Source organism: Drosophila eugracilis, unplaced genomic scaffold, assembly GCF_018153835.1.
Source record: "Drosophila eugracilis isolate 14026-0451.02 unplaced genomic scaffold, ASM1815383v1 contig_440, whole genome shotgun sequence".
NCBI lineage: Eukaryota > Metazoa > Arthropoda > Insecta > Diptera > Drosophilidae > Drosophila > Drosophila eugracilis.
In genome coordinates this window covers 456532-481688 of record NW_024573306.1, presented here as the reverse complement: position 1 = coordinate 481688, position 25157 = coordinate 456532, and the positions used below count along the sequence as shown (strand labels likewise).

Genomic DNA, 25157 nt, shown 5'->3' with positions numbered 1-25157 from the left:
GGGAGTCACTTCCTCCAAACACTGGCTTTGGTGCATAATCAAATTCAAGTCAAACAAACAGAATCACAACCGAAACTGAAAAGAAAACCTGCGCTCACCCAGGGGAGTCAGTGAGGTTTGTGCAGGTCCAGGATCACATCAAATGCCATCACCGCACACAAAGTTGTGTTTTCCAACCAGGTTCACGATTAATGAAGGGCGCAGGCAGCAACAAGTTTGGTGAAGGCTTTCTTACAGTGAGGAAAAATCTTAATAACTATTAGGATTAAAGGATATATTATCTTTAGAAAATGAAGATATCAAAAATGACAATACTGTTTCATTCGACTTAAGATTAACTTTTAAGAATCTTATCACTATTTCATAAATTTGTTATAAACCTTAAACCTGACCTTAAAGTGATATTTTCCTGAGTGCAACATAGAGACCCAGACAGTGCTGACCGCAGATGGTGGCTGTCTGGGTGGGTTTCTGTGTGGTTCTCGGTTGTTGGTCCCCATCAGTGTCAACTGCAGTGGCAAATATGGTGACAAACGACACTAAAGATTGCACAGCCTGTTATGTCTAATAGAGAGGGGGAATGCAACACAGCTAGCTAAGCCCAGTGCAATTTATCGATTTAACGCTGCAAGGCACTTTTCAGTGTGTGTTCGAAAATTGATTAGAAAATATACGCCATTAGCCAAGGTTAATCTTGGCTAGGCAGCCAGCTCATAACTTCCGCATTTCGAGAACTATATAGTAGGCATTGCTCTGGGGAAGGATGGCCAATCAAAAAACCATTTCCAGTTGATAGTTGAAACGTGACCGGCTGTGGCTTGCTGGCTATATAGCTGAGACTCGCTTTCGGAGGAGATGGGGCCGCCCAAAAACGAATCGCGCTGCCAACACGATATCCTACCAAATAGGAAAACCGAAAAAAAAAAAAAAAGCCACCGACCAAAAGCCAGTTGGTAATATCTGCTTTTAGCAGATACTCGAATTGAATTGAATGGAGTCGCATGGAATTGACTGTTGAGCGTTTAAACGTTTGTTTGACTGCTCAACTGGTTGATCCATCCGACGCTCGGAGTTCAATGCACTTCACTATCTTTGCAATGGCAATGGCTTTTCAGCGAACTCTGGGCAAATACCGAAATCGTCGAGGAGGAGTTGTTGAGGATGCTGGAAAATAGTTCAGTTCAGCTTTTCAGATCTCAGCAATAATATATGCTTCGGTTTTTCAACTTTTGCTCGCCGACGATTGGTGGAGCATTTAAGCGCATTCAATACGTGTAAATTGTATGCCTTCTCGCGTTCATTCATAAAAATTCTGACACAAGGCCTTGAGCATATTGCCCCACGACGATGATTGCCCTGCCTCCATCCGCTGTAAAAACTGATTCATCGCCGGCGATGCAGCACAGTGGGTCGGATTGATGGGTAGATAAAGCTGTTGAAATAATAAATTTCATATTTATTCATTGCAGTTTTTATGATAACTAATCACAGAATGAATGTGCAGAATGCTTTTAGAGAACAGCGTAATTTAGATTACAATGTCAAAATAATGGTATTTTATTTAGGTCTATAAGCTAAGGTTTCGCCCTTACCTTCATCGATATATCCCTAATTGGTTTTAAATATCATTTTATTTTGTAAGATTAAATTTTCAGACCGTTTTATTGATTTCGTAATTAATTTTTAAGCCTAGAAATCAGTTCAGGATATTTACATAAATATTCTTAGTGTTTGCCTTAGATCTCTTAACTTTTTAACCACTATGCGCCGCGGGGCAGTGCATGTCAACTGTGTGTTGTCACTGTTGTTGCTGTTGCCGCTGTCGTTGCGATATGCATTTCATAGTTTGCATTGATTCATTTCGGAGCTTCGGGCAGACGCCGGCGATCCAAACACATTAGTAATATATGACCGCATTATTATTACTATATTTTCAGTTTTTTTTTTTTTTTTTGTTTCTGCTGTTTTGCCCCTTTTTGTCTTTTTCTGCCTCAGAGGCTGCACCCAAAAGTAGTGCTCATTTAAATTTGTCACGGCGCCAACAACCACGAAATGTTATTATTTTTCGCTTTTTCGGTTGCATTTCTAAGCCCTGGCTCAGACTTGGGTTTTTTGCTTTTTGGTGAGGCAACAGCAAAACGCATCTGACGGCTTGACAGCTGCTCCCAACAAATGTCCCAAAAAAGAGGTAGAAAATTAAATAAATTTAAAGAGAAACAGATACGAGATACTCTGGGCAAAACGGCGTCATCGCTGTGCCTTCATTCAAATTCGTAAACGTACGTACGTACATATATCGTATATGGGTGTTGTGCAACTTTATTATTATTATTTATTTTTCGAACGCATTGGAAAAACACAGCAGAAAAACCAAAACAATATAATGAGCAACATTTTTCTGTGGCAGAGGGTGCGGCGTCTGTGAGCATTTTTAACGAGTCGCCAATTTGGGCCTGGGAAAAACAGACCAGACCTCTGTTGTATGTATGTTTGTTCTAATTGATTGTAAGTTTGCTTTTAGTTAGTTAGTTAGTTCGTTTGTATTACTTTTGTTTGCATTCCCATCTGAGTTTACATTTAGAGTGTCCAAATGAAGGATATCCAAATGAAATTACTCACTGTGAAAGGCCCGGCTTCCTCTGCTGCTGCTGCTGCTGCTGCCGCTGTTTGTTGTCACCAACTTTCAATTAACGAAATGACAGGCAAATGCATTCCAACTTGTTCCATAAATCCAAGCTGAGTTCAATGGCCCGCTGCCTGCCGGCTGTTTGGTGAGCGAGGGTGAAGCATTGTTGTTGACACACGACTGGCTGCCTCGCTGATTTAGCCTTGAAATAGTTGACATGTCGCAGGCTTTTTCCCTCCAACCATCCAACTATCCGACGACCATTCAACCATTCATATCCCCATATCCCGTGTCCCTCCCAAATGGAGTAATAAAAAAAAACAGAAGAGGAGCGCGCGTTGTAAAAGTTGAACGATGAGCTGAGCGACATGACAAGATGCTATGCAGATGTTGCCGCTCAAAGTCATTGTCATTGGTGGGGCTTGACTAAATTTTCTGATTTATCTTGCACTTATTTTCAAAATGTAAGAGTATTTGCCGCAATTTGCCAAAAGAGCCTTATAACAATGGTGTGGAAAATGAAACAAAGTGTAATTATAAAATGCAGACTTTCTTTTTGAAGTCGAGAGTTACACGCGACAGAAGGCCAGAGAAATGTAGCAGAGGAAGAGGAGGCATCTGCGTAGGTTTTTCCAATACAATGTTTGTAATTTATTGCCCTCGTGTTTATGAATTAAACTGCCAGTGTTAGAGTCAGGGATTTCTCACATTTGAAACATGAAAATGTAATGAAATTGAAGCTGAAGCCGAAGCCGTAGCCGTAACTTTCTTGGCCTTGTCTTTTGGCCAATTTGAAGTGTGTGCAGCCAACTGTTGTGGGCCGTGTCTTTGTTTATTTGCTTTAGCTAAATACGATTATTCAGTTTTGAGTGCTTATAACTGCATTTCACTTTTGTGTACCGCAAACGATGCGTAATTAAATTGTTTATTGTGTGTTATTTTTTTATGTTTCTTTCTTCTCCTCTGCTTTCTATATGTGAATCGTTTTTTGTTTGTTTCTTTCCATCTCTCTCCCTCTCTCTCTCTATCTCTGTCTGTTATTGTTTATGAAGTGCACAATAATTTATGCGCACATTTTAATTATCAAAAGTAGATTGTTGAATAAAGTTTACGGCAAGTTAAGTTCATTGCCGCCATCACTCATAGCACAAAATTAATAAATGTTTTTTTCCTTTTCTGTTTGCTTTCAGGTGAGCTTTTTGGTTCCTTATTGTCAAATCCTTGGATTTAATTGCACGATCTGTAAGGCAGGTAACTGAAACCAGGTAAAATCACACGACTCCCAGCTACAAACTGTGCGTGAGAAATTTCCTATAAATATTTGCGACAATTAAAAAGCTATTTCAGCCGGGCTCAGCGGCTGCCCATGGCTCACTCACCTCCCAAACAAGCCGCTGATTGATGGACTTGAGCTTGAAACGCCACCAATCGATCCAGTCAGACTGGTTTCTGCACTTAGAACAAAGAGTGATAGGTAGATCCCATGGAATGTCTTGAGTTTCGGTTTAGTTTTGAGTTTAGGTCACATATTTTGCATTTGAACTAGATTAGTTTCTTCGACTTGTTTCTAAGTTAAAGAATATACTTTGCGAATTTTACTTGTTCTTTTCTTTTTGGCAAGGCTTTATTATATCTGAAGATCAATATTAAAATTCCTGATGGAATCTTTAATAAATATTATTTATCAGGGAATGTTTTCTTTATCTTGAAAGATTATACTATATTTTTAGCCTTGATCTTTGGACGTAACTCAACTTGCAGCAACAAAACTCACAGTAAACAATAATGTATATATAAATTACATAGAAAAATAGATTATTATTATCTTGAAATAGTTAATCTCGTTCAAGATATAGTAATTCCTTTTTTCTTGCCGTGTAATTCAATCCGGCTTCGATTAGAACTAGTTGGGTGCTGGCGATGGCGATGACGTTGGGCGACACGTGTAGCCGCCGTCCAGTCCGGCCCACTTGACATGAGTTGCACAAACTCTCCGTGTGGACAGAGGTGGTGTGAGAGAGTCTTCAATCATCATATGGACTGGACTCTAGCTACTGTGGCGGCGGGCAACAGCAGCAACAACAGCAGCAGCTGTATGTGGCACTTCATCAAGGGCAGACGGCAGGCAAAGCCGAGACGTCGCCACGATCTCAATGGCGAGTTTTTGGAGTGCTGGCTCCTCCGTTTGGCCGAGCTGGCTGGCTGGCATTCTTCGGTGCCTCGCTCTGGGAGAACAAACGTTGCCGCCTTTCCTTGGCCGCGGCATGCCACATTTAAAATGTAAACGCCAATTGATTATTAACGCGCCAAACCAATTACATTTCGTACCCGATCGCACTTAACAAGCCGACAAAGTTCAAGCTGCTGTGGGTATGGAAATTGCTTGGATTTCCAATGCAGCTCTTTGTGCCAAAAGATCTCTCTAGAGATTCGGGCTGCTCTCTCTAGCTGTATAGATACCCTTGAACTATGGGGTACTATAGTTTGGTCTATGAGTTTGTTGTCTAAAAAATTTTTAATTTGTTTCTATAGAAATCTAACAAATTTAGTACAAAATATTTGATGTCAGCCTTAGGAGGATCTTAGTCTTAGGTATTGTATACATACAGAAGAGTATCTTTAGTCAGAATGGAAGGGGGATATTCGAGAGTTTTGTTTTGAATTGATTATCATCAATGAGCTCAACTTCAATATGTACTGTCGATCTGTCAAAGCTAAAACTTGTAAAACTCTCTACAAGTCCAAAAAGTATCATTGGCGATTGAGTAAATAAATCTTAAAATCTCCATAAATCGGATTACTTCTCAAGCTGTGGTTTAATCTAAGAAACTTCAACCACCATTAACCATGGCTTCTACTATGAAGAGTATTCCCGATTTCTATTTCAAAATACAATTTATACATCTCGTTTCTCTTTTTGCTAGCCAAATAGGGAGGAGAAAACCCTTTCGAATGGCATCTTGTGCTAATCGCCAGCAGCATGCCAGTGACCCTTTTATGGTCAACATGCAACGGGTACCGATCCCCGAGCTGTCTTGATTGGAACGCTTTTGGGCCAAGTGGAAAGGAGGTGCAGTTGGGACTCACGAGACGCACGATTGCTTATGGCAAATGCGCCACACTTAGTGGGAAATAGTTGAGGGAAAAGCAGGGGAAACGGAAGTGCTTGTTGTTGTCATTTAATGAAAACAAAGAGAGGAGGGGGGATTGAGGGAGAAGCCGGCGGAAGGCGTGTGTCTGGACTTTATGTTGATTTTAATCACAGGGACGTGTCACAACTGGCCAAATGCATCGGCTCATCCACATTTTCTCTGTGTTGGCTGAAGGTACTAAACACACACACACACACACAGACACACATGCGTGCTTTTCTAATTTAATTGACAGAGAGCCCACATCGAATCGAGTGATGTTTGCGATTTAAGGCGTGCGATAAAAGCAATTAAATTGTATGACTTACTCGCCGCCGCGCATATGTGATCAAAGAGCTCGGAAAGCCAAGAAGGGATTGCCTGACAGGCGCCGGCTGCCATAGAATGAAATTAAAAATGAAAAACAGCCAACTCCGCTGCTCCACACGCGATGAAAAGTGAATTTCCCACCCGATCAATGGGCAATTGGATCAATTTGGCTCTAAGGTCAAATTGTTTTAGACCCCTAATCTCTGTTGACGTACTTGAAAATCGCACTGGGCGAAATGTTCTTTTTTGTTTTGTTCAGCTTTTCACTGCTTTTCACTTCCACCTATCGATTGACAGTCGCCACATCCAATTAACAGTTCGCTACTGTCTTGTGCGGTTTTTCTCTTATTTTTTATTTCATTTCTGGTATTTAGCACAGTTTGTTGTTTGACGCGACATGTCGATATATAGATATATATATATAAAGTGGTGTCTATGGCTGCTTCTCATGTGCAACAAGACGTCTTTAATTGATTTTGTGTTACATTTATCCATTTAATTGCTTTAGTCATGTATTGGAGATTAAATTATTGCTCATACGGGGCGGCAATGACACGATCCCTATAAATGGCAATTTGCTGGTTGTGGCTCCAGTTTATCATAAAATTTACAATGTTTATAGAATGTGTTTTAAAAAAGTTTATGTTGTTGTAGTGATATCAAAAGGTAAAGTTAACGAAATATTGCGGAGATGATAGCTTCATGTGGTTAATGGCTTTAAATAAATAACTTTATATTCCCTCGATTGCATCATGCCTAATGAATATAACAAATGCACTTGGTTTTATTATAATTCGTGAATAAATCTCACACTTTCATGAGTCAGACTTGTTAAAAGCTCCGTCATGTGAGTATTTCTAGCACTTTCTAAGGTTATCCCGTTAAGACTTAACAGAAACTGACTTTTTGCGGAACTACCTTGGGCTGTGTATTTTGCTTCCCCTGCCAAAAAAAAAAAAATAATTGAAAAAACGAAATAACTAAAAACCACCGTAATGCCTATGCAATCGTTCCGTGAGTGGCAAGTATCTGCGATCTAAGATCCCTCCTCTATCCGAGGCACTCAACGGGCCCAAAAACTACGCTGGTTAATGACGCTGCTTGTTTTTAGATGCGTGTATAGTGTGTGTGTGTTTGTACGGGTGTGCGAGTGTGTTTGCTTAACCCATTTATTATGTCTTTTGCCATGCCATTGATGCAAAAGTAAACAAGTTAAGCGGCTTTTAATTTTATTATTGTAGTACCGTACAGCATGGTGTATCGTAAAGTTTAAAGTACACAAATAGAGGTGAAGCGAGACACGGCCAGGTAGAGCGCAGTGGCCACTATAAATCAGTCTAATATATTGTTCGGCAAATTATTAAGTCATTACTGTATATATATAGGTGTAGATATAGATATAGTTTTGCCGATTGGGCATTTCAGCACATTCCTTAACCGCAAATGATTGATACCCCAAGAATAGGAATAATTATGACCTTCGGTTTGGCGGATAGGTAATAGCTGTACTATAACTTTCAGTCTTGGCAGGGGGTCGTCGACGTTCTCGTTCTCCGTTTAGAGGTTTTACTGATCTACCTATTGAGGGGAAAATATGCAGCTGGGCAAGCCCATAAACAAATCAGGTTCGTTCCAAACCAAGAATGTCTTCGTCGTGCGCCGCCTCACCTAAACAAATAATTTCCATGGCACGTACCTATTCTAGTTTATTAATTTTTAGAGTATAGATGTTCTTCGCCTTAAGGGCCAGCTCACGAACCCCTAAGCGTATTGCATATAGAATACGATCCCGAACTGCTTGATGGGCTGCCGAGTCATCCCACATAACAACTGGATTGTTCCTATTGTGACATTGTTATAATTCAATATGTAGAACGTGTTCGATTTTGAATGCTTTTTATGGCCGAAACGACGCCGGTCGTGTAATCGTAAACTTTGCTTGTCGTCCGATGTCATTAAAGCCATAGTCCTAGAGTCTCAGTCTCTCTCTCTCTTCTTCAAGATCGTGAGAACAGTATTACCGGGGGTCTTTAAAATGGAATCGGAATCGGAATGAGTTGGGATCACCAGCAGTGATCAGTGACATAACACCGGCCATTAAACTATACTTAGTTCCATACGCCATTGCCTGATAGGCAAACCCATCTAGTCAACGTGCAATGAACTGCTGAAGGTGATCTCGAAGGCTGATAGTAGTGAGCTCTCCTTGTCAGATTTAATTGATTATGCAATGTTTGTTATTATTACCTTTATTATTTTCCTTCTTTTTGTTGCTAGCTTGACTTTACTTAGCTGATAAATAGCCGTACATGAGATGTACTGGCAATTTCCGCATGCTCGTGATGCATAGCGGTTGGGTTGATTTTTAGTATGCGTTAATTGTCCCCGCCTCCGCCAACACTTTTGTGCTTTCCACTCAACTTTTCAATTTGATATCGAATTTCCATGTTGGCTACAACTAACAGCTAATAATTGCTGTTGTTAGAGGCACAAAAACAACTACAAAAAATGAAAAGAAATTGCCAGCACCCACCTACCTCATCCTCCCACTAAAAGTTGTGCAATATGCGTGAGCTGCTGTTGCTGTTGCAGCTGTTGCCGTTGCTGCTGCTGTTGCTGCCGTTGCTTCCTGCCCCGGCAACATCAGCTAGCAACAACATTTTACTTGTTAAATTATTTGCTTAACACGAAATAAAATTTTGTTAAACATGTGCCACAAAGGAAAAGGTGAAACAACAAGCACCAGGAGTTGCTAAAAAACAGAAAAGACGGCAAACGGCAAACAAAAAAACTAAACAAAAGCAAAAACCATTTGCATAACTACGCCAAAGCTTCCGTTAACAATTAAAAGCACAAACACACACATAATAATAATCATCTTATGACCGAGGTGGGTTACCTAACAAGTTCAATAAAAAGGTTGCATAAATCTGTAACTGTATCTTGCCCCCGATAATTGCAGCTTGCAACATCTTCGCTTGAAGCCTGAAAATATTCTTTGATTTGCGCTGCCCAAATGGACATTTCCTGATCGCCCACACACACACACACACATATGCTACCGCCCACTAACCAAAAAAAAAAAAGAAGAAAAAAACACCTGGAAAAAGTGATGGTGTGAATGTACAAGGTGCAACAACGAATTCCGCTCGTTTCACATGAAAACCAAATTCGAAATCGCTTAAAACGGCACTTGAGCTTATAGTTTCTGCCGCCGCTGCCGTTGTTTACGACTCTATTTTTTTTGGCCACGGCATAATGTGGAGATATATATCTGTTATTTTTGGGGGCTGGCCGGAGTTTTATCTGCAATTGTGTTCCGCTATTGCCGGCTTAATAAATGTTTATGGTGATTGATGCACACGCTCGCTCACAAGCTTTTTCTCTAATTAATTCCATCCCCAAACCCTTTCCAGCCAACCGGCGGATGCATCTTTATGGCCAATCATAAGTATGCCCTTGGGCAGGTGAACTTTCAATGGGCCGATAAGATTGGCCCGAAACCCACCGTCCACTGATTAGATTAGCCATTGAATTATAATCCTAATACTCGACTAGGCTGATAATAGCAGGTTTTATATACATAGTATACAGCCGCGATAAGGTCTATACAATTTGACTGTATCATAATGGCTAAAAATATTGGACATTGCGTCAGTCAGTCCAGGCGTCAAGGTTAATTTTAGTACTAGTTATTACCCAAAGTTAGATTTAAAATTAAAAGAAAGCACTAACTGGGCCAGTTCACTCCTCTTGCTATCGTGACAATAGAGCGTGCAATATTATCCCCATTTAACCCGTTTTGTGTGCCCCATGCAAATAGCCAAACAAAGTCACCTGTCTCTCCATTGCCTCGTTATAACTGACCATAGCAATAAAGGCCATTTAGAGCGGCCCCTGACGCCCAAAACCAAAACTGAGAAAAGCCAGTTGGAGCTTGTGTAGAAATGAAGACAGCAGCAAGACAGACAGCCAGAGATAGAAAGAAGCGAAAGAAAGCAAACTGGGTTAAATTCCATTCAAAGCCGGCTTCTCCAGCAGCTCTTGGCCTGGCTATCAGCTAGAGCTACCCAGCTGGTTCTTTTTCTGCCAACAACAGCAACACCAACAACTTCGGAATGGGAATGACCAGAAGAACTTGGTGGCAGCAACACCTCTCGCCTAATATTTGTCTTACATGGTTTTAGCCGACATTTGTTGTCTGTCGTACGGCGTATGTCGTGGTGCGTATTTTCTTGGGTTTGGGTTTGGGTTTGGGTTTTGGTTTTGCTTATGAGGTTCGCACAGCGGCGTGAAAAACGCGACGGAGTGTGCCAGAACACGTTTTAGCCAGAGAGACTCGAGACTCCCTCCAAGCCGGTGACATTGTACCGCTAACTCGTGTTGCCACAACATGCTGCCATGTGAAAGATGATTGACCAGGCTCTGGCTGGCTCTCTTGGTGAATGAAAAACTAAGAAACCCAACTGTAAATCGCATTAAGTATTTGTTAACCAGCAAAACGAAACGCAGTCGCGGCGTGGAAATACCTGGAATATTTCCACCAGCAACTATGTATGTAGTAGCCGGTGCAATCGAGTCGTCGAAGTTAAACTGGCACCACCGCAGATCGAATGTCACACGTGTGTGTTGCGGGTCCGTTGGCTGAAAGAAAAATAAACGCGTTTTTTCGGCCAACAAAAAAAATACGTGTAGTATGTAACAGGCATACTACACAGGCTCAAAATGAGCGGGTTTCTCTCTCTGCTTACCGATTACCAATTCACTGAGCCTCGTTCGGCGACTGGTTTCGTCCGAAAAAAACGCCTGGCCTTTTGGTCAAAAAGGATGTTTTTTGGCGAGGTGGTGCGGCAACTTTCGTTGTTGTTTGTTGTTTTGTTTCCGCAACCGCCACCATTTTATTGTGGACGCCGCCGCGATGCTGTTATTTTCATTTTTGCCTCAACTGAAAGTGAAAATACGAGTATTTACGGCAAAAGGCAAGAAATTTGTTTGCATGCCGAGATGCTGCTGCTGCTGCTGCTGCCTGTTGACATAACCATCGATGCAATGCGATGATGAGGATGAGGAGCCTCTCAGATGGCCATTAAAACTGGTTAAGTAATAATAATTTGATGTGTTTCATTTGAATGTGCAGAACGGATGACTTTATATATATGACTTAACTCTCACCACCGCCGGGTGTTTTCAGTTTTCATTGGCGGAACTTAAACTTGGCGCATTATTTCAAGTGCAAACGAAGATTTTTAAAAGCATTTTCATGCTTTAAAAGCAAGCAAACAGAACAATGAAGTTGGTATGACTTGTTTATATTCCTTCATAAATAATTTTCTTAGTCTTCTGTTGTTTACACTCGACTCGATTGTTTATCACTCTTTTACCACCCAAAAATTAAACGACGGTGCAAATGAATTTTCGGGGAAAATCTTGGGATTTTTCTAAGCTGGTCAAAAAGCTTTAAGAACCCAATAACTTTCCCACACACGACGACCCAGATCAATATGGTGGCTTCTTTCACTCGAACACCTTCGTTTTCGGATTTCGCCGGTAATTGATTATTTCTGATTTGGAAGCCCATCGGATGCTGATGTATGGGTTATTGGTAATTCTTTTCTCACGTCATTGCTGGCCTAAACGCTTTTCAATAAGAAACCGACCGGACCGGCCAACCAAATGGACAGCCTTTGAAGCTGGCCGCGAAGCAAAAATATCAATCCATCCATCCACCTCACACAAACACTGAGTGTGTTCTCTTTTAGCACAGTTGCAGGCCTTCAGTCTTCGGACTTAGGAACACGGACGTGCCACTTTTTGGTCCACTGCACCGGTCGGAGAATCGACTTCATTCGCTTTGTCTGCGGCACGAACGGTTCGAACATTTTTGGATAAATACACGTACTCAGCGTGCATTTTGTGGAAACTGGGCTCTTTTCATCTGCAGCGCTCATTAAGCGCTTCTAAGGCATTCTAAAATGCATTTAATGGTTTAATTGTCCCGGCCAAACACTCCATGGGGAGTGGCTCTTTTGATGGTCGGCCGGGATGACAGCCTGTGACAACAGTCAGAAGACTGACTTGTCAGTCAGCTTTGTCTGTAAGGCAGGGACTCATTTAATGCAAATCAATTTGGCAAACAAACATAAAGCGTTCGAGCTTTATTGGTCACGCACAACGCACAAATAATTTGGTAATTAAAGAATGAAATACAGTGGGACTTCTATAAGTAGGATTACTCAGTACGCAGATACGCAGAAATGAATAAGTTTAAACGACTTACTATAAGTTTTTTAGTCTTAATGAGGTATTAGGTTGAGCTTAGGATAAATCTTTACATACTTAACAGCTAAACATGTTTACATTTTCGAAGTTTTACTGTAAAATCAATATATGATGGACAGCAGCGATTTAAAAGAGAACTTCCATACCCAAAAATATATTTTGAGTCCATCCGGCTGGGTGTGTCAGCATTATGAGGTTTTATTTTATTGCGGAAAACATATAGGTAAAAATCGGTATAAGTATAAGTATATATTGAAAGCTCTTTGAGTGGCAGATAAGCAAATGAGCGGCATGACACGAGGAGCTAGCCGAAAATAAAGTGACACAAAGCGGAAATCGAATTCTGAGCTGAGTTAAGAATCTTGGGAATACCTCACCTCTCAACCCTCCTCCAACATTTTTGATTGCCACATGGTGCTGCTGGTGCTGTTGTTGTTGCTATTGCTATTGCTGTTAGCCAGACAACAAGACAAACAACTTATGACTGCAGACCGCCGTGAATTGGACTTTGCCCGCTGGGCGTAAGCAAATAGCAAATGGCAACAGAAACTTCATAAATTTGTTAACACCGACGCAAAGGCAGCTCTAGCAGCTAGAGAATGGAGGCCAGCACCAAGTCGAAATGAGCTTAAAGCGCAACAGGACAATAAAGAATGACAATGACTTGGTTACGACTGTTGCATGGTACTGCAGTTGTTGTTATTGTCGGCGTCGTGTGTGTCACCCACGCACACGTGTCTCCAGATCTCGAGGTTCCCAACTTCCATTCCCTATCCTGCCATCCAGCTCATATCAGCTTACTCACCTAGAGAGACCCACCTCGAGAGTATTTCAAGGGACATGGAAACTTAATTTGCTGCCATTAGCAAAGAGCCGAGAAATTCGCGTCAAAGGTAGTAGAATAGTAGAAGTGCCTGTGTTTGTTGTTTTCACTACGTATTTGCGTTGCCTGTGTTGCCTGCTGCTGGCGGCATAAAAATAGTATACAATTCAAGAAGAGTTGGAACACTAGTTGCCATTGTGGACGACGGACGACTACGGTCTACATACAATATACGAGCATAGAAGTGTACAGACGTGTGTGTCTTGGCAGCAACTTGGGGCTATTTATTTAAGTGAATTGTGAATAATGTTGTCTGGCGCCAAGTGGCAATCCCGGCTCAGACGACGAGCTCTAAACTGTGCAAAAGTCACTCTTAAATCAAAAGTATTATCACCAAATAAAGCGAAGGCATTAATTTTCCAAATGTTCTTTATTTTTAGCTTTAAGTTTAAAAGGTGACAGCTGAAAGAGCCTTTTAAAGATAATTCTGGGTTTTATTTTTAAATAATTCTAATAATAAATCTTTTTCGGAGCTTAAAGTCGCTAAAAATCTCCTAAATTTCCCCTCAGTGTAGTGGATGTACAGAAATAGCACCTACGCGACGTAGCACCTTCCGGCCAAATGACATTTAACCCCTTTCGCGGGCGTAACTAAACCCAACCCACCTGCAAAAGGCAAATTCAATTTACAATTTTAATTGTGATTGCAGACGTTTCTGTATAGTTAACCGCCGACCATCAAATTGCATTGGACCAAAGCGCAGACAGACGGGTTTATTGATTTTTCATTTGGTCTGCAGAAATCCATGGAAACCACTCACTCTCCTTGTTGCCTCACTTGTTTCAATGCAATTATCCTCCAGCTCTCGATATTTGCTTTGCACTTTGCCGGCAACTTTCCATGCGAACTTGACCCTGGAACATTGCAAAAAAATAAAACAGATATATACCTGGTTTAGTTTGGCCGTGTCCTCACATTTTGCACTTGAGTTGTCAGTGGCAGTGGCAGAACGATTTATGGTTTTGCCACTTTTACTACTATACTTGTGTAATACATATGAATTCATGTTTCTGTTTTGGGCAATGTTTTTCTAATTTTGGGATTTTTTGATTTATTTTCCAGGTCACACATCGTACAACCGGGCAGGTGATGGTGCTCAAGATGAATCAGTTGCGGGCCAATCGACCCAATATGCTGCGAGAGGTGCAGCTCCTTAACAAGCTCTCGCATGCGAATATACTGAGGTGAGTTCTAAATACTTTTTATCATTATAATTCAGGATGCTAGAGAGCCCAGCTTATCGGGAGTAAAAACAATAAATAGTATATTTATTCTAATCGCAAGTAAACAAAAACAGAAATAGTAGAGCTGCATCTTATGGGTCAATGCCATGCCCGACTTTCTGACTCATTCTCTCTGATTTTAATTGCAAACTTGACTGCTGTGAGACTTATGAATGGTTGTTGTTGTTGGTTGACTCTAAATGAGCTATATGGGTATATATGTATAAACATTCCCTTAGCTTTTTTTTTGATGATCATGTGGTCCGGACTCCGGATTTTGTTTACGCATTCAGTTCGCACCTCGACGCGAATTGACCATTCATTTAAATGGATTACGTAAACAATTTAATGGGTTCATCGCGCGGGGTCTTTATTTTGTTCAATTGTACGCAAATAATGTTCATGTTCTGTGTCGGATTCAATTCACTTTTGCATATATTACGCTCGATTTTCAGTGTTAGAGGGGCTACTCGTTGCTGGCATCATCACAAGTACTGACCTATGCTAAAATTGAAAACAACATTTTATTTATAAATAGTAGTAGCTGGGGGGTACGATGATTCACTATTCAGCCTATCTCAACTTTTGACATCTGCGACTGCTGCTGACTAAACTGACATCATTATATGGATATATGCTTTTTTATTCAGATTTTTTTATGGGAATGCGAAAGCAAATATTTACTGTTTACCGAAATGAGATTGGCTTGTTATGGTTTATGGCGGTTTGTTTATATTTTTCAACTGGCCATTTGGCATTTTCAAAGAGTTCCATTTTTTTTTGGGGGATTTCAAAGCGGGTTCAAGACCAAAAATCGCTCAGAAAAACATTTCCGATGCCGGCGGAAAGGTCAAGTTCAGGGGCTGAAGTTGCTGCACCGACTCTCTGACTGTGACTGTAATTACCTTGGCAGTGACCAGGTGTGTGTTGGCTTTAAGAGGGGTAAGAGGGGGGCCTCTCACGGGTCACACAGCACACGAAAAAAAAGTGCTGATGTAATTGGCTGAGTGGCAAAGTCTGAAACAATATGGCAAAGGCTCATGACATTGTTGTCTGTCTGGCCTGACTAGATTTAATTGCCAAGCTGCGTAGCTTACTCACTTCACTGGTTTTATTTTTATTTCGAATTTATACTATTTTTGTTGTTGTTTTAGTTTTTGTTATCCTCACGTGACTGCACGCAACAATGAGTGTCTGATGGCAGCGACTTCAATTGTATGCAATTCTCAGGGACTTTTTGTGGCTGCTGCTGCTGCTGTTGGTGTTTTCTATTTTAGCTATTTTTTCCGTAAACTGAAAGATAGACAGGCAGACCAATCCATTTCGCACCGCCCATCTTTTCCTGTTTGTGCCTCCATGAATATGCAATTTCTGGCTTAGACCTTTTTTCTCTTTGGGCCCGCCCTTTCATTTACAATGTTAACACCCCCATTCTTCCCACAAGATTGTAGGCAGTTTGTGCCTGCAGCCATTCAAACTTTAACCTCTTTTAATCCATTAGAATCCGTTAGACCTGCATCTCCTCCAGGTCTGTCCAGAGGTGGAAAAGCCCACCTGATTTTATGACATCTGTCATCAGTGGCTGTTTTTGTTTCTCTTTCTGATTCTGTTCTGTGGCCCACAGACAGCTGAGTGAAACGTGCGGCGAATCGCAGTCAGAGAATTAAATTCAACGGATTCTGTTGATTAAATGCCCTGGCCTGGCCAACTTATTTCGCTGTGTGCCTGCCTGGCTCGTTGAGAGATGGATTTGGGTCAGCGGAACAGCCAGCCAGCCAGCTCTAGCAGCCAACTATAGTGACTAGACTGCAGCTGCCAACTTTTCTTTATTCTCGTAGGCATTAAATGAAAATTCTGAAAACTCTGGAATGCAGCTATGGCGCCATCGGTCTGGCTGGATCGGTTGGATAGTGAAATTAAAATTCAGCCACACGCATTTAGTTCTTTGTTTTATGGATCTCTCCCTGCAGCATAGCTAGCTATTTATACTTGGGCCAATTAATTAAACACTGGGAAAACAAGTAGTTGCAATCAAGAAGTTGAGGAAATATTAATGATGTTAATCAAAAGTGTTTGGTTTTTTCAAAAAAGGAAACTTGATATTGTTGAAATGTTTAAAAATTATTAAGATCTAACTTAAAGTAGTTAATGACAAGTAATAACCGCTTAATTATGACTGCTACTACATCTAATTTATAAGCGTAAAATATGTTTAATAGGTGTCATAAACATAGAATCCATAAATGCTGAAGTAATTGATTTTTTTAGTCGCCTTTAGTAATTGCTTTTCCTAACATCTCAGAGATCTAATTCAATCCTCTTAATAATTGCATTTTACGATCGTTTAATAGCACTTTAATTTCCCCCAGTGTATCCATATGGGACCTAATAATGTTCCACCCGATTGAACCCTGCTTAGATCCGCGATCCTCGATCTGCGATTGTGATAATCAGTGACGTGGATCGCTAAACACTCCGCTCCCAACTCAACCAAACAGACTAACTAACTAACTAACTGACTGACTGACTGACTGACTTAGCTGGCTAGCTGACTAGCAGTTAGTAGTTAGTTTGGCGCTGCTCTTGTTGGCGGGCATGTTTAATGATGCTTAACGATCGCGGCTGTCGGCTAACTGTCAAATTTTAACAGCTACACCGCTGGGCGTCCATGCGGGCCACTGAGCCACCGCCTCCCATGGCGTACCCACTTCCACGATCCGGCTAATGAAGCCTATTGATTGCTTGCCGGCCAGAACTAGCTGTACCGTTGCATCCTCCACCTCTAACTTTCAGTCTGTGTCTAAATCTAAGTCTAGATCTTAGTGTAATGCCAATGCAGTCAGCCGAGCGTCAATAGAACTAATCTTTGGGTAATTGAAACCACCTTTCTAGCCGGCAGCATGCCGAATGCGCCCAGCTGTCCACATGCCATATAGTACAGTATTGCATCGTATATTGTACACCCACACCCACGCTCTCGAATCGGTGACTTATTGGCCACAAAACTGAAACTGAAACTGAAACTCTCACACACTCGACCGAGTGGCTGAGTAGTTCGTCGTTGGCGTGTATTTTTTATGGGCTTATCACGCGCCCGCCGTAATGCGGAATGTCGCACAATGAGAACAGGCAGCTAGTCAGCCAATTGCATTGCATTTGTTCCTTGCCCGCCCACTTTTCTCCCCGTTCTCAGCCCACTGGAACGTACAACCAAACGAACACCCACCCACCCACATGGCTTGTAGCTGTTGCCGCTCCCAGGCAGCCGCCAACTTGACAGATAGTCACTCTAGTTACCAGCAGCACTAATGCACTGAGAAAATAAGGAAGAAGTTTGAATAATCATGTGTTTTTACGAGGTACGAAGTAAATTAAAAAGATGGACCTTCACAGAAATAAAAGATTCTTCTTTAACTTGATTCTCGACTGTAAGGATTGAACCTTAATCTAAGATCCAGATATTTGGATATTGTTAGCGTAACCCTTTAAACTTTATAACCATTTATTGACAGTGCACTGTTGAATGCACATTGTTTGACTCACAAATCCCATTTGGTAGTTGACTGTCATTGAGTGCCTTTCTCTAAATGTAAACACAGCGATGACGACGGCGGTGGCGCCGGGTTCTCTGCACTTTTTGTTTTGCCCCTTTTTTTTCTGTTATTATTATTAACTCCACTTGTAACAACCGAGCCCATGGGGAAAAGCAAACATGCTGCTACTGCTGACTTTGGCTCAGAGCCATTTAAACGCTCATTTAACGCGATTAAGCCCGAGTGAGACATGTGACAGTTCTTGGCCCGGCTCATTACATTATGGTCGGTGGCAAACAATGGTGGAAATTCCGCAAGTGCTGCTGTATATAGCTTTGGCGGCACTTGATCTTTGCGCCTCGCCGCGATGCTAAGCAGGTGATAAGTTGTGGGCAAATGTTGACAAATTGTTGGCATGCAAAGCGAGCGAGTGAAAGAGCGAGCGGGTTAATGACTTTAGGTGTTAAGGGGTTTTGGACCTAACACTTCTGCACACGAGCTGCAGTTCAACTTTGACCCCGATTTCGTGTGCGACTTGGGCAATCGTCAGGTTATTGATAAACCCAACGTTGGCGTTGCAAGAGATTCCACTAAGGTCAGATTGCACTTAATTGAATGCCATAATAATATAACTGAATAGCCAGTCAGTTGGTCGGTCGATCGAGCCACTCATCTTGCGATGAGTCGAGTCAAGTCCCGCCGCCGTCACACGATGAAGGTCGTCTGTGGTGGGGGAATGTGTCTACATATAAGTAGTATACTATAGTATAGTATGGTGGTAGATGGGGGATGTGTGTTTGCCACAAGCCTCCATTTTTCGAGGGGCCACTGCACATTGTTGTCTCTCGGCCATTATTTGTCTTGGCTTGATTTGTGTGTCGCCGAGCGTTGGCGGCTCATTTCTGTCCCCTTTTATGAAATGAAATGAAATGCTTGCCAATAAACTGAGATGGCTGGCCTTGAAACGAACGGGCGCCCAGTGGCACATTGTCAGGCTAATGAAAAGATTGCCGAGAACGAGCAAAAAGCAAGCAAAATTGCTGACAATTTAATGAGAATTTTATTGTGCAAGATGGGTTAAATTGGCCATTCATGCGGTCCGCCAGCTTGAGTAAATTCCGAAATCTGCAAAAAGAAAACTCAAATCCGCGCATATAATTAAAGTGCATAATGGGGGATTTAGTGTCTGGCCAAATTGAGTCCTTAATTTCTAGCCTCAGGTAGTTTTTTGTACAGTTAGGCAGCAGACTTTCAGACATCCAGACTTTGACAAGTTGCAACAGCAACACCTGCTCCAGCAGCAGCAGCAGCAGAAACATCAGGAGCAACATCAGCAACACGAGGCCAAAAGAGAGCGTGTCATGATTGCGGCCATATGAACATTTCTTTTTATTGCTTAATGGATACCTGGTTGACTACTGCTGGCAGTGCACTTTTATCAGCGCAACTTTTCATGTTTGCTCGTCGATTGTGGATTGTCAATTGACGATTCGATATAGCCTGTAATTGAAGCTGCTGCTCGTTGCTCCGTGTGGCACGGATCGGTGTATGGATCGTTGCCATTGCTTGCAGCCAGCCAGTTCAAGAAAGCTAAATTGGGTTAATTTCTGATTGATGATCAACATGGCCTGGTAAACTGTCGCGCGCAATTTCATTAGGCAGCTTGTTTTTAGACGCCCGTGTGTTGATCAGGTTGTTCGATCTGGATTCGATCGTCAATTGCATTGACGTCAATATATCTGTAGTATTTGCATCACGGATTTTTTCGTTAGCACTTGCTTCCGATCGCCTATTTATGGATCCTCTAGGTGTGGGCTATATTTAGCTCAGCAAAAGTTGTTTGTGTTTATGCATTCCATTAAGCCAACAATTATTGATGGCTCATCGGGGGGTTTTGGCCTTTTTGGCAATGCCAAGCTGAGCTAAAACTCACTGACCCAAATTGGGGTATGTTATTTTGCTTTTATTTTCGGTAATGCTTTATGTCTCAGCCACAATAACACACAAGACACAACGCAATTGCAAGTCATTGAACTTACTGTATTATTATTACATACAATGTAGCGTTGTTGTGTCTCTGTAAGAGCTAACACATGTAAAAGTATATAAAAAAGAAGAGCAGAGCAGTAGCAGCAGCAGCAGGAGGAGGAGGAGGAGGATTGATGTTCCCCGAAAAAAACTGAGCATGAGTAATATGTATCTCACAATGCGCGACAGATGCAGATACAGATTGGAATTTAATGAGCTGCCTTGATGCATTCCATTCCGTTTTGTATGTAGTTAGTTGCGTGTGTTTTTTAGCCATGTTGTAACAAGTTTCTTGACAGCAATTACTCACTGCTGCTGGATTTTTCGTTAGTTTATCTCCCCAGCTATAAATCTTCTCATATTTGTCTGCATAAATCGCACTTGTAATTGTCAACTTCCGCATCGAAAAAGAAAAAATGCCATAAAATGGTAAATAAACGTGTCAGGCAGGCCGATGTCCCATAAAAAATCTCTCACCCAACAAACTGATGGCGTCTTTTTGGCCCGGCTGCCAACATTCACTTCCAATTTGCGTTTACGTTTGCGTTTGCGTTTGGCCATTGTCTTTTTGCGTCTCGTACGAAATTATGTCATCAACTTTCAATCAATTTCAATACACTTCAATCAATTTTGCACAACAAAAAGCGAGCATTAGATATTCAGATTTATGCAACACCCTCTCCATACATCAGCTTTCTTTTTGGGCCTGCTGCAGATGAGGCTAGGAAATCGGTCAGCAGTGAAAACAAGAAGAGGAAGTAGTGGCAGCTACTATTCGATATTGGATGTTGCTGCTGTTGCTGCTGTTACTGCTGCTGCTGATGCTGTTGCAGCTGCAATCTGCATAATTTTCGCATCACGTTTTGCATATTTTTCTAATTGAAAACCAAATTCAATCATTTCATTTCGAAATACTGTGGTTGTTGCCTGTTCCTGTTGCTCTTACTCCCCGGTTGTTGTTGCAAATGCCGAATGGTAATTGCAGTTGGCAGCGTTTAGGACCATTTATAACGCCCATTGCCACGCCTTCGGGCTGCTCCACTGCCACCGTCTCATTTGGAAGTTGGTATTATTGGGCCTGGTCTTTGGGTTATTTGTTGTTTGCCTAAAAGCGAATTTTGTTTACTTTGTGTCAACCTTTTAACCCCAGCGATCGTGCCGTTGCTGCTGGAGTTGCAATTTCTGTTGCTGCTGTTGTTGTTGTTGTTGTTGTTGTTGCTCTGTTTCTTTTGCTGCTGCCGCTGCCGTTGATGTTGTGGTAATAATTTTCAATTAAGCGCAAAATACTTTAATGCTCCAATTCGATTTGCCAACATAAAATGCCTAAGTGGCGAGTTGTTGCAACACACGGGTGAAAGAATTCCAAGCGGGATTTTGCATTTTATTAGCCTATCTTAATAACTGCGAGTAAGCTGGCCTGGCCTGGCCAGCGGCAGTTAGCGGCTTATTTGGCTCCGTCTGCGAAAAGTCTGGGAAACCAATTGGCGCAGTCTCCCGAGAGAAACGTGCAAACGTGTCAATTTATGGTTTTCATTGCAACTTGCAAGAGAAATGCCGGCTGCCGACGACTGCGACTGTCGACTGACTGTGATACGAAAACACCATTTCCCGGGAAAACTGTGAAATGCTTGTAACAAATATTGTAACACCCAGAAAAAGCAGCACATTTCAATTTAACACAATCACATCTCTTGCCTGCAGAGGGAAATCTAGAGAAAATGCTGGCGAGAAACAAAAAACAAAAAAGCAAATTGGAAATCTAAACGCTGGCGAGAACAATGCTTCTTCGGCAGTTTCAGAGGTTTATAGCCGCTTGAGTAGTTCTTGCTTCCTGCTCTCGGCATCATCATCTTCTTCTTCTCCAGCTGCAGCTCTTGAAGTGGGCAAAAGCCTAGGCACTCGACGTGTATTCATTTCCTGCTAGAGAGTGTATAGAGACACCTTTGCCGGGATCTCGTCCTCCTTCCCCCTTTTGGCCAGCTACTGATTTGCATTTCCAGCCAATTTGATGTCGACGAACTTGCCGCCTTTCAATGTCTGGCAACGCCCACTACAAAAGGCTTTGTTTTCGCTTTTTTCTTCCTTTTTTTTTTTGTTTTTGATAATTAATTAATCTTTTGGCGTTCCGAAAATAACATTTTTGCACCCAGTCTGATGAATGTGGTATAAATTAATTGCCCAATTAACAAAGTACTCTTCGTGCAATCAAACATTGTCGACAGGCTTTCAATTTGGTTTTCTTTTTCTTAAGCGAGTTGATTTCTGTACTTTTCAATTAAGTTAAGAGATTCTAACCAAGTGAAATCCTTTCTGTCAACAAATCTCTTATTCAGAGCCATGTTGAGCTGAGAACGGCTTAAAGCGCACATTAAAGGTGTTAACTGGAGGCAAATCCTCTTAATGTAAGCCGCTAATGGGCAGGAAAAGGGCATGGGGCATGGGACATGAGGTAAGGAGCACTCACTCGGGGCGCTAATCGTGTATCACGCAGGGAAATAAATTGAATTAGAACCGTAAATCCCGGCGATGGTCATGCAAATGGAAGTGCAGCTTGCTTGCACCCACGGTCACGAGTCGTTGTCATGGTGTGGAAGGAGGCATGAAGTAGAGGTGTGTCTCATTCGGTAGAGAGGATGTGCGGCAGACACAAAAAAAACCCTCAGGGCCTTGGAGCAGCCCCTGCCTTCAACACCTGGGATCGAGCTGTGTCTCGCCATTGTGATAACTTCATTTCAGATCCGCGCTGAGCCGAGCCCTTGGGTTGTCTGAAGGGCTGACATGTGTCTGCCACACACTGGCGTGGCATCTATCAAGAATCTCAAAAGGGTCATGCCCTCTTGCCCAAGACATATTTATTATTATTTTTTGTGCAGCGTAATAGTGTTTTGTATGCATAAATGCAGTCAGCCCTTCCTTTTATAGTTTGATTTTTCCGATGAAAACGATTAATAACTATTTTTATATGGAGATGGCTCAATTAACTCAAAACGAAAACAGTATAATTGATAACATTTCGTTAATTAAAAGTCTATTATAAAGAATAACTTTCTTGTTAAGCATAAGATCAGTTCATGTTGTATAGGTTTCACTGTTTCTCCCTTACCTGAACTTCAGGTCTAGGATTGAATGCCGGAAAGCCAGTGACCCGACTGATTTCAATTAAGCTTCCCCCGAAGGGCTCTGGTGCTGGTTCTATCAGGCTGCTGTGATTCCTAATGCCGCATATCACGCAAGTCGGTTAACGCCGGCACAAAGAGATGCAACTGGTGGTCGGTCTAGGCCAACCCCTTTTGCAACTCTCGTATGCTAATGCGTGGAGAGACCTCTGAATGTGGTTATGAGGCGCCTGGGGGTGGTTAGGCCATAACGTTTGATTGCCATTGCCGAGCTGACGTCACGCGCCTAGTCGCACCCCGGAGACCCTGTCAGAGCCTTATTGACAGCCTGACAGAAAGGTGTCTATTCCGGGCCAGAGATGGGGTGACAGGTTGCGTGCTCGAAGCAATTATTTCCGCCCTACACATCATTTGAGAAATTTATTAAGGATTTGATGGTCTGCGGTTAACCTAATTAAATAAATTGTTACTATAAGTGAAAATTAATGGCCCGATCGGGTATAAAAGTGTAAATCAAACATTTCAAACGCCACTTGGGTTTTTCTGAATGAGCTTATACAATATATATATATACAGTGTATATAGAGTATAGTGGACTATCGCATGGCAGAATGGCGGACGATAAAGCTTATCTGGCACACGACGCAGAGTTCGGAACAATTTGGCAAGTGCTTTGGGCCATGGCTTTAACCTGGGGCTGTCCAAATGAAGCATGTGCGGAGATAAAGCCTGTACGTCCGATTATAGACGTACAGAAGACGAATTTGAGGTGAACCCTTATCAAAATTGCAATTGGTTTTGGTATTGAACACCTGCACGGGACTTGAGTCACATGGTCTAATCGGTTTGGAATATTTTTGTATATATTTCCATAGATATATCTCACCATGATGACCCAAATCATGTCTTATTTCAAGTGCGCTTTTTTTAAGGATCATCGTTATATGAAAAAATAATAAGTAAACTAAGGGTAATGGTGATTTCCTGTTTTTTAGCTTATCTATTAATATAATAAGTTGCACTCCTTTTCCCAAAGAAGAACGTTTGTCTTATATAACTTCATTAGGGTATCCATGTTATGATGCAACCTGGCATGGTTTTATACTTCCACAAAAGTTCATTGTCACCTCAGAGCATCGTTGTTAGAACTGTCTGGCGGCAGTTAACCTTTTTTACCTGACTGCACATTCTGTGTTTCGAGGAAGGAGTTAGCAGGCGGTAGACGCATGCGTTGCCATTTTCTTAATAAGCTTACAGTTCCGGTTCCCAAGGCTTGGTGACCTCAACTTGTCCTCCCTCTCCTGGAATGAGTCAGTAGTGGCTGCTGTTGAGCTCCTTGGGCTTAGGAGTCATTGACATTGTCTGAACAGGAAGCAGAGATGAGTGCTACTTAGGAAGAGGGTTTCTTTGTTCTGTAACTCCTAGGGGATTCCATTGCATATCGCCACATTCCCAAGGAGCTGTATGTTTGTTTGAGTGTCCAGTCAAGGGAAAACTTTCTCTTTTTATTGCGTGCTCCTGCCGCCGCATCGGGGGCTTCGAATTACAATTTCATTTTGCATCGAATCAAGGCTGAAACAATGCTAACAATCAGTGGGGGGTGGCCGGATTGCATGTCGACCGGCGATAAGAAATCTGGAGTCCGTGGGGAGTTGCATTCAGTGCCCGTCAAGAGTAGTTTGATTGAAAGTGAAACTTATTCGGGTTACACCAAATAGTTGCAATGCAGCAGTGGCAAACTTTTACTCATTGAGTTCTTTTTGTTATCGTTTTTTCAGCTTTATGGGCGTTTGCGTGCAGGAGGGCCAACTGCACGCCCTGACCGAGTACATCAACGGCGGCTCCCTGGAGCAGCTACTGGCCAACAAGGAGGTGGTGCTCAGCGCCACACAGAAGATAAGACTGGCGCTGGGTATAGCGCGCGGCATGTCCTACGTCCACGACGCCGGCATATTTCACAGAGATCTGACGAGCAAGGTGAGTACACTATCTGCCTGGAATAGCAAT

General features: G+C 42.0%; 1 protein-coding gene across 1 annotated transcript in view; it reads left to right on the top strand.

Annotated features, from left to right (window-relative positions):
* Positions 1-25157, top strand: part of LOC108117107 — a 49737-nt gene that overhangs the window by 19905 nt on the left and 4675 nt on the right. Inside the window, 2 exon segments of the mRNA XM_017229323.2 lie at positions 14313-14434; positions 24929-25127. Of these exon segments, the coding sequence (XP_017084812.2) occupies positions 14313-14434; positions 24929-25127 (321 nt within the window).